We start from the raw sequence: 11,090 nt of genomic DNA on the forward strand, positions 1-11,090 counted from the left end.
GGAAAGGGTCAGATAGCTTCACAGAGAATCTTTGAGAGAAGGCTGGATGTGTTTTTTCAAATTAGATGATGGAGACACCAGAATTAGAAACTTCTTAGGACTTGGGGCCTGGGTGGCTCAGTTGGTTAAGCTCCGACTTGGACTCAGATCATGATCTCATGGTTTGTGAGTTCGAGCCCTGCATTGGGCTCTCCGCTCTCAGCGCATAACTGGCTTTGGATCTTCTGCTCCCTCTCTCTGTGCCCCTGCCCCACTCATGCACGTGTACTCTCTCTCTCTCTCTCTCAAAAATACATAAACATTTAAAACAGCACAAATTAAAAAAAAAAAGAAACTTCTTAGGAGCTTTTCAATAATTCGGTTGGGAGTTGATGAAGGCTTATATTAGGAGAGTAGTTGCAGTGGGAAGAGAGGAAGAGCTGATTTGAAAAATATGTAGAAAGAAGAAATGATAGTAGTTGATTACACATTAATAACAGCTGGATAGAAGAAATGTGCCAAAAGATCTTTTGTTTATTTAGTTTTGTTTTTTGTGTTTTTAAGATTTCTAGTTTAGGAAACTGAAAGAATGAAAATTCTAATGCCTGAAATGGAAAGCAGGCTATGCTCACTTTAAGACAGTTTAAGCCCCTGGGTGGCTCAGTTGGTTAATCATCTGACTCTTGATTTCAGTTCAGATGGTTCATTTTGTGGTTCGTGGTTCAAGCCCTGCATTGAGCTCTGTGCTGACAGCTCGGAGCCTGCTTGAAATTATCTTTCTCTGCCCCTCCCCTGCTTGTGTTCTAAATAAATAAACAAACTTTTAAAACTTTTTTAAATTCAAAAAAAATTTTTTTTAATAAATAAATAAAATATCTGTTTCTACAACTGTGTTATATCCTTCAATCTCATTCCAGCCTTTCTCCCAGTCTTCTCTGTCCTCTGAGCATAGGTCACGATTCTTATATGTACTCTTTTTAAACCTCTGGTTTTTTCTTTCAACTTGCTTTCTTTTGCCTTTTAACTTGGTCCGCTACTCTGTGTTTAAAAAAAAATAGCAGTGTCTTTGTGATATTTTTTCTATCTTTTATCCATTTCTTTTTTCTTTTCCTGCCAAATTTTTTAAATGAATATTTTGAATATTTCGTTTCTTATATATCGTCTTTTTTTTTCTTCTTACCCACTTAAACTGTACTTTCTAACATCACCAATGACCTATTTTAACCACATTCAAAGATCCTTTCACTTTTTTGCTTTTTTCCTTGCGTTCAACACTTGTATGAGAGAAGTGCTCTTCTAAGTGTTAAGGACATACAGATGGAAGACAGAAGAGTAAACAATCGGTTATAATACACTTTAATGGGTATAATAAAATCATATACAAAATGCTTTGAAATCCCAGAGAAGAAAAACATTTAACTTATTATAGAAAGTCAGAGAAAACCCCACAAACAAGATAGCATTTCTACTTGGAATAGGATGCAGAGGAGGCAGCTGAAATTAAAGACAGGAAAATAGCATATGTGGAGGCAAGGAGGTCAAGCAGGCAGTTAGGTACCAGAGTATGGCTAGAGCATAGTTTGTACACTTGGGCAGATGAAACATGCTGAGAAATTTGGATTTTTTTCCTGACAGCAATAAGAAACTATTCCTTAATAGTTGGATTTGGAGCCTGGGGATAATAAAATCAGATTTGTGTTTAAGAAAGATTACTTTGGCAACAGCATAGAAGAGGAGATTGTAAGTAATCACAGTTGAGAAGTTTCTGCAGTAATTTATGGGTCCTATCTTAAGATACTCATAGGAGGGAGGGGATCTGAGAGTCTTTTAGAATATGTTTTGTCAACATTACCCTCTATGAACTATCAGTATTATTTGACATTGGACGTTATTAGCCTCATCCTTTTCAATAAGGAATGAACAATTATTTATAACACACCTCCTATGCATGTGGCATTCTGTGTGTAAAGGGATATATAGAAGAAAGCTAATTTCTGCATTCTAGGAGCATAATCTTATAAGAAAGAGAAGACATATACCTAGGAGCCAATTACATAACAGTGCAAGCCAACATATAATTAAAACAGTGATTGTTAGAGACAATTGACATTATAGAACATTAGAGGAAATATGGAAGGTGAATGAATGGTAATAACAAATAAGTTGATACTGAGTAGAGAATTTCGGAAGGCAAATAAATATAGGGTATTCAGTCTCTCTAATCTGAATGGAACTGGAACTTAGGTAAGGACATTTATAATCATTAAGGTAGTTGACATTTTAACAATATTTGTTTTTCTAATCCATGAGAATAGAATGTTTTTCCATCTCTTTGTGTCGTCTTTGATTTCTTTCATAAGCTTCCTATAGTTTTCAGTGTACAGATCTTTTACCTCTGGTTAGCTTTATTCCTAGGTATCTTAGGGTTTTTGGTGCAATTGTAAATGGGATTGATTCCTTGATTTTTCTTTCTGTTGCTTAATTTTCGGTGTATAGAAATGCAACTGATTTCTGTACATTGATTTTCTATCCTCTGACTTCGCTGAATTCACATATCAGTTCTAGCAGTTTTTTGGTGGAGTCTTGGATTTTCCACGTAGAGTGTCATGTTATATTTGAATAGGGAAAATTTGACTTCTTCTATGCCAATTTGTATGCTTTTTACTTCTTTTTGTCAAAAAATTAAAAATAGAAGTACCCGACCCAGCAATTGTACTACCAGATATTTATCCAAAGGATACAAAATTGCTAATTTGGGGCACCTGGGTGGCTCAGTCGGTTAAGCATCTGACTCTTGGTTTTGGCTCAGGTCACTCACAGTTTCATGAGTTTGAGCCCCACATCAGGCTCTGTGCTCACAGTGCAGAGCCTGCATGGAATTCTCTCTCTCCTCTCTCTGCCCCTCCCTCACTGGCACTGTCTCTGTCTCTCTCAAAATTAATAGGTAAACTTTTAAAAAATGTTTAAAAATAAAAACCAATTTGAAGTGCTGATTGGAAGGGACACATGCATACCAATGTTTATAGCAGCACTATCAACAATAGCCAAATTATGGAAAGAGCCCAAATGTCTATCAACTAATGAATGGATAAAGATGTGGTATGTATATACACTGGAATATTACGTGGCCCTCAAAAAGAATGAAATCTTGCCATTTGCAACATTGTGAATGGAACCAGAATATATTATGCTAAGCGAATTAAGTCAGAGAAAGACAAATACCATATGATTTCACTCATATGTGGAATTTAAGAAAGAAAACAGATGAACATAGGGGAAGGGAAGCAAAAATAAGATAAAAACAGAGAGGGAGGCAAGCCATAAGAGACTCAACCACAGAGAACAAACTGAAGATTGCTGGAGGGGAGGTGAGTGGGGGAATGGATGGGCTAGATAGGTGATGGGCATTAAGGAAGACACTTGTTGGGATGAGCACTGGGTGTTATATTTAAATGATGAATCACTGGGTTCTACTCCTGAAGCCAATACTACACTGTATGTTAACTAACTTGAATTTAAATTAAAAAGAAAAAAAAGGTAGTTGATAATTAAAATTGTGAGCTAGAATTACTTGAAACATAACAAAAAAAAAAAAAAAGACCAAGAACAAGACCTTAATAAATACTTACAGTAATAATAATACAAGAAGAATAGCCAAGATGTGAATCAAAGAAAGAGCTTATTGGCATATGAAAGAATCTATAAAAGTATACTGTCATGAGAACCAGAGGATAGATTATGACTTCCTGTAATGGCCTTTCCTACCTCTGTGCTTAATCAAAATCATACCCATCCTTTAAGGCCTGCTTAATTCCCATGTCCATGGCAGTTAATTGCTTTTTAATCATTTTTATGGTATGACCTATTTTCCATACAGCAGTCTTTCCTCAGCTAAATGTGTAACTTCTAGAGAATGAGAACTAGATGACAGACATTTCTGTATTTCCCCACAGTACCTAGCACAGTTCTAGGCATATATCTCTATCTTCTATATCTATCTTCCTGTATCTGTCTATCTATCTATCTATCTATCTATCTATCTATCTATCTATCTATGTAGAGAGATAAATCTGTTGAATAGATGACTTTAGAAATAATGTAGGTGGGGCACCTGGGTGGCTTAGTCAGTTAAGCATCCGACTTCAGCTCAGGTCGTAATCTCACTGTTTGTGAGTTTGAGCCCCATGACTAGCTCTGTGCTGACAGCTCAGAGCTTGGAGCCTGCTTTGGATTCTGTGTCTCCCTCTCTCTCTGCCCCTCCCCTGCTCTGTGTCTCTCTTTCTCAAAAATAAATAAACACTTAAATTTTTTTTTAAAAAAACAGAAAGAAAGAAAGAGAAAAGGAAAGAAAAAGAAAGAAAGAAAGAAAGAGAAAGAAAGAAAAGGAAAGAAAAAAAGAAAGAAAAGAAAAGAGAAAAGAAAAGAAAAGAAAAGAAAGAAAGAATGTGGGCATTTGGGGGCACCTGGCTGGCTTCGTCAGTGGAGCATGCTGAGCTCAGTATCATGAGTTTGAGCCCCGCGGTAAAGATTACTTTGAATGTGTGAATGAGTGAATGAATGAATGAATGAATGAATGAATGAATGAGGGAGGGAGGGAAAGGAAGGGAAGCAAAGGGTCACATTTCCCAGGAATTCAGGGCCCGAAACTAAAACAACAGTCTACTAAGGGTGTTGTGTGTGGTACACGAATATTCATACTGCAAGGCCCTCTGCCATAGCCAGAACTTAATAGCAGATCTGGGGGAGCCTTTGTGGCTCAGTCGGTTAAGTGTCTGCCTTCAGCTCAGGTCATGATCTCACAGTTCGTAGGTTCGAGCCCCACGTCAGGCCCTCTGCTGTCCACCCAGAGCCTACTTCAGATCCTCTGTCCCCCTCACTCTCTGCCTTTCCCCCACTTGTGCTCTCTCTCTCTCAAAAATAAATAAGTAAAAACTTTAAAATAGCAGATCTGAAAGATTCCAAGGCCATCTTGAACCTAAAAGTCTAAATAGGGGTTTTCATAATTACAAAAATCATCTCATAGAGATTTCTTTCTTAACTGTCAGTTTTTAAGTTTACATGTTAACACTATCTTTTGGCCATCACTTTCTCATCATCTCATGGTATCTTGACTATGAGATCACACACACACACACCTACCTGCTTCTCCATATTCACTCTAGTGTAGACTCCTTGATGGATACTTATTGATCTCAGTGTTCCATGAAATAAAATAGCCTGAAGTAAATACACCTACACATGTATGTCAACTTCAAAGAATAAGTAATTGTTATTATGTGTATTATAAGTATTGTTGGATTAGAGGATGGGTAGAAAAAGGAAGTGGAAGAGTAAGTAGGTTGAGGTTTGGAAATGAATGATGTGGTGATAAGTAGGTGACATGAGAGGGTGACAAAGGAAAGCTAGAGAGTGAATAATGAGATACTGGTTAAACCCAAATGAATTCAATTATTTATATAAATGGTAGCAACTAGTTTAGAGAACCAAAAAGAATAAATCATCTTTAAGTTTCTCTCATTTTGACTTTGGAAATATACCTTATTATCTTTTCAGCAAATTAACCAAATTAATTATTTTGCCTAAGTTTATATTAAAATTAATGTACATTTTTATATTGTGTGTTAGAGTAGATGGTTACAGTTTTTTAAATGACTGGCAAAAGATAAATAAACTTGGTAATTCCTATATATACAATTGAGATTAAACACTATAATTAAATTTATTTTTCTGTGTAGTTGATTCCTAATTATCCATGGGCAGGTTGTTCATATTCTAGAATTTCATGGATAGCCTTATATTTCACTTAAATAGACAAAAGAACTCAGTATGGTAACTTTTTCTATGAAAAATGTATTCTTTGAGTCTTATTTGGTAAACTCAAAGATTTAGTTTTATTTTAGAAAATACTCAATTCATATTTTTAAATAATGGTTGGTTTTCATTTTTTAACTACTTTGATATCATTTATTAAGCACTGCATCATACTTTGCTTTTTTTTGTTTGCCAATTCATTTGAAATAGATGCTTATGAAATCATTTGAGAGGTGAAAGATCTCCAGTTAGCTGGCAAATTATACTTGGAAATAATCTTTCACTTGATTTAGGACAATAATCATGATGTCAAATAATAATTATTAACTAGAATAACAAGCTCATTCTGAAATATTTCATTTGTAAACAATGTAATTATTTTACCCAAACATGCAAATCAAAGTTAAAACTGTTTGCCCTGAATGTGAAATATCTTTTAATAGATAAGAATTAAATGCTTTTTTACCTGTTAGCATAAGAAGCTTTTTAAATATTTAAAATTCATCTCTTCATTCCTTTTCTTTTTCTTTTTCTTTTTCTTTTTCTTCCTCTTTCCCTTTCTCTTTCTCTTTCTCTTTCTCTTTCTTTCTCTTTCTCTTTTTCTTTTTCTTTTTCTTTTTCTTTTTCTTTTTCTTTTTCTTTTTCTTTTTCTTTTGAGTGAGAGAGAGAGCAGGAGAGGGGCAGAGGGAGAAAGAGAGGATTTTAAGCCTGCTCCATACTGAGCGCAGAGCCCAATACAGGGGCTGGATCCCATGACCCTGGGACCATGACCTGAGCTGAAATTAAGAGTGGGATGCTCAACCAACTAAGCCACTCAGTTGCCGCAATGCATCGTTTCATTTTCATATTTTCTTTTTTGCTTTATTCAAACTGGAAGCAAAAGACATGCTTTCTTTTTATCATTTTAAAAGGACTTCTGGAGTGCCTGGCTGGCTCAGTAGATGGAACATATGACTCTCCAGCTTGTGAGTTGGATATAGAGATTACTTAAAAATAAAATCTTTAAAAAATAAAAATAAATAAAAGGACTTCTCAATTGTTAAACTCTGTGATCTGATGAAAACTTTATTTGATAAGCACTTCTATAAAACTAAATCACCTCACTAGTGTATGAATCAGTCTTTAAAATCTTTAAATTTTATAAATGATTCTTACTGAATCATGAAATTTGTAATTATTATGAAGGAATGACAAAGGAATGATTTTTGACAGCCAGTAGATCTTCAGCTGCTCAGGATTCGTTCTTTTGCTGACTATTTTAAGACGGAATGTCCTGAATCCTTTTTAATTTTAGAGGTATTGAAGTAAAATTTAGTATATATTAAAATTATAAATTATATGCAGTTACATTTTCTTTGAGCTTTGTTTTACTAAATTAAATACTTTAAGAGGTGTGTGTGTGTGTGTGTGTGTGTGTGTGTGTGTGTTTTCTTATCTTTGATGTTCCCACTGTTGCCTTTCAAGATAAGCACAGTGATGGAGAGAAGACTGCCTGCCTGCACTAAGCAGTGTAGCTCAGTTAGCATACATTGTACTACTCAAAAGCTGGGTCTTGGGCTAGGTGTAAGGGGAGAATTTGCTTCGTCTGGAATATAGCTACAAATGTTCAGAGGATGTTACTAGAATATTTAAGTAAATGTAGCTTCTATGAAATAGATGTTCACAGCCTCAAGCCCTAATGAAAAGTAATTAAGACATTTACAGGTAGCTCTTCAGCCATTAGCTGGGCTATCTGGAAAGAAGCTGTCGGCACATAACCGTCACATTGCTTGCCAATTCATTCACCTTTTTATTTTTAGGTTACACTAATTTGTCCTCTAATTTCTTATGCTCCCTCTTCCAACCCTAGTCTTTCAATAAAATTTGTTTTGTTGTACTACTGATTATAACCACCCTCATAGACTCCCTGGGACAAGGCCATGTTGCTTCTATCATTTTTCCTCCTCTCCCATTTGAATGAGCAAAGTATCCATGCTTAGCATAGCTCTGTATCAGCCAGCTCTGTTTAACCTTAATATCTGTCCCTGTGCAAGGAGTAAGACCTTCATTCTGAATTTAATGAGATGGGTTTTTCCCCTTTCAGGTTAGCCGTGTGAATGTCTACTTTTTGAAATTACTGTAAGTCATCAAAAATTGATGGTTACTTCTTCACTGGTTCGTTTCCTAATCATTTTGCTTAATGAGACGTTTTCATGAGATTTTTAGTTTTATTTTCTAGTGTGTTGTCTTACCTACTTCAAAATAAACTCTTCTGTGTTAGGTATACGCCCTGCAGTTACAGAGGAATGGAAGAGAGGCTCCCTCATGGCAGCACATCACGACTGACCGATCACTCCAGACACAGTAGTTCTCATCGGCTCAATGAACAGTCACGGCATAGCAGCATCAGAGATCTCAGTAGTAATCCTATGACTCACATCACACATGGTACCAGCATGAATCGGGTTATTGAAGAAGATGGAACCAGTGCTTAAATTGTCCTAAGATGGAGAACTTGTGCTGTTTAAAAAGCAGATTTTATTCTTTGCCTTTGCATGACTGATTGCTGTAACTCAACCGTTACCATGCTTTCAGTCAGGTGCAGATTGTGTCCATTGGGAAAGTAAATTTTTGCTTTTTATATTGCATCAACCTTAGAACATCAAGGCATCAAAAATGCTAATAATTATGTCATCACATAAATAATTCTTATTTCTAGGTTATGAAGAGATTATTTGTCTGGTAAGCATTTTTATAAGCCTACTTATTTTATATTTAGAAAAATCCTAAATGTGTGGTGACTGCTTTGTAGCAAACTTTCATATGATATCAACTAGTTGTGAGATAACATTCTGGTAGTTGTGTTAATAAAACAAAATTTCAGAATTAAAGAAATTTTCTATGCAAGGTTTATTTCTCAGATGAATAGTTGGACTTTGTAGTTTTCTTTCCACTAAGTGAAAAAGAACTGTGTTTTTAAACTGTAGGAGAATTTGATAAATCAGCAAGGGTATTTTAGCTAATAAGATACAAGATCAACAGAAGAAACTGAATAGTCTATTGAAGGCTCTTTTAAAATTCTATCAAAATAATCTTCATCCAGAGACACACAGGATTAGGATTAGCAATGGAATAAAAACGGAGATGGATCTTTTTTCCCCTGTGGTTGTGCTGTCTTTATTACTTTTGTAAATATTACTTTTACTGGCTGTGTTTTTATAACTTAACCATATGCATGGTGGAAAAAGTTTAATTTGTAGCCACCTTTTTCCATGTAGTAGTATTGATTCATAGAGAACTTCATGTTCAGATCTGTTCCGTGGAGGCATGTAATAAGATAAGCATCACACATTATAAGCTTTTTTTTGTGGGAACCACAATTACAAAATGGCAAAATGTTTTCTCTACATTCATTGTTGTATTTTTCTACAGTGAGATGTGATCTTGCCAAAGCCACCAGGCCCCTCCTAACAGTGAGTTGATTGTCTGCATTTGCATTGCCCAGGAGCCACTAGACTACAGCTTTCTGCCCCCACATTCTTATTTTCAGATTCTGGATCATTCTTTCTTTACAGTTGAAATATATATAACTTAAGTCCAAAGTGGTGATTAATTTGAGGTATTTGGAAACCATTGTAACTAAATGAAGCATGATTATTCTTGCTGTGAAGTATCTTTTAGTCTTACCAATATCAATTCAAAAATGTTTGACATTCTGTTGTGTAATGTTTAAATAATTTACAATAAAACCGTGAACTTTATTAGGCATGAAATTGATCAGAAGGGAAAGAAAAATTCTGGAAAATGGTGGATGTGTTTTATAGTAAAGTGTATTTAAACAAGTGGTCCTCAGCCCTAACTAGACAAGAATCACTTGGGGAACCTCTGATGCCCAACACCTTCCTCTCTTTCAGAGGAGAATTTGTAGGTTTGTTTTTTTTTTAAGTTTTCTATGTTTTATTCTAATCTGCAGCCAGACTTCAGGTTGTTTTGAACTAAATTGCCCCCTGATAGTGATCTGATGGCATCATAATGATATCACATGAATATCTAGGCGGACTCAATATTGTGCTTTTATATATCATTACCTGATACGCAATTGTTCTCCACTTTATTTTCCATTATAAAATGTGGAATCTGGGGCCCCACTCCTAAAGTTTCTTATTCAGTAAGTCAAAGGTGGTAGGACTTTAAAACCTGAGTTCTAAAAATATCACACGTAATTCTTAATGCAGGTAATGCAAGAATCATACTTTGAAAAATGTTCTAGACTCTAGAGAGGCTTGGCTTTGCCATATGCCAGTTTTTTACCTTTAACAAGTAAACTGCTCTGAGCCTCAGTTCCCTTGTTTATAAATGAAGATAGAGGAGAAGTACCTACCTCACAAAGTTGTCGAATAGGGATCAAATGAAAAATCATACAAAAGCTCTTTGAAAACTGTAAAGCATTATGAAATATAAAGGATTAAGATTAAGGATTTAAGAGATTTGAGGGCTACTATTGTACATTCCTTGACATGTGTTTAATTTATGTGTACTTTTTTCTCTCTCCTTTAAAACAAAAATACCAAGAAATTAGGTGTTGAAAAAAAGGCTTCATCATGCAAAAAAAGTCCGTTTTCTGATAATAATTTGTATATCATATTTCTTTCAAAGTACATATATCTTATTGTTTATTATTGACTCTTTACAGGACATATTTGAACATTTAGCCCCAAAGTGTTTTTCTTTTTCCTCTGTCTTTATTGTCTTTCTCCTTGGAGCTGGAGTTCATACTCAAGATACGCAGAATTTGAAATTCCCTCATAACTGACAATTAGTAAACCATTTCTCTGAAGGCCAGACTTAGAACAACTCGTTTATACAATAAATCAATAATTCATAAGGCTTTTTTCTGAGAACCTCTCCTGAAAACAGCATGAGAAGACCAAAACAAACATTCAGAAATAAAAATAAGAAGTTAAAATAGAAGGTACCAGTTTGAGCTCAAAGATGTTGTCATCCATCGCCATCTGCATTAGATTATCAATTGCCAAAATGTTAATTGATTTTCTTGTGCAAGTAGGCCAAGTGTAGACAGTTAAGTGCACATCCCTATGAAAATCTTAATTTTTGTGCTTCCTGATTTTTATATATTCATTTCTCTTGTTTGTTAAACTCCCTGTTGGCATATATATAAATGCTATATTGATCTTTCATTTACTTTCAGTATCTTAATTTTGCTCCATGAAATTTACTTAATATCATTAGTCCATTGTTTTATTTTATTTATTTTTTTTTTAATTTTTTTTTCAACCTTTATTTATTTTTGGGACAGAGAG

General features: G+C 34.8%; 1 protein-coding gene across 3 annotated transcripts in view; it reads left to right on the forward strand.

The window, feature by feature from the left end:
* Positions 1-9,537, forward strand: part of FZD3 (frizzled class receptor 3) — a 96,929-nt gene extending 87,392 nt beyond the window's left edge. For all 3 annotated transcript variants that reach the window (XM_040467001.1, XM_040467087.1, XM_040467164.1), the window contains one exon: positions 8,051-9,537. In XM_040467001.1, the coding sequence (XP_040322935.1) occupies positions 8,051-8,264 (214 nt within the window). In that variant the 3' untranslated portion in view covers positions 8,265-9,537. The remainder of the gene's footprint in view (positions 1-8,050) is intronic.
* The last annotated feature ends 1,553 nt before the right edge of the window (positions 9,538-11,090 follow it).

The sequence above is a fragment of the Herpailurus yagouaroundi genome, unplaced genomic scaffold (genome assembly GCF_014898765.1).
Source record: "Herpailurus yagouaroundi ecotype Mexico unplaced genomic scaffold, PumYag 28, whole genome shotgun sequence".
NCBI lineage: Eukaryota > Metazoa > Chordata > Mammalia > Carnivora > Felidae > Herpailurus > Herpailurus yagouaroundi.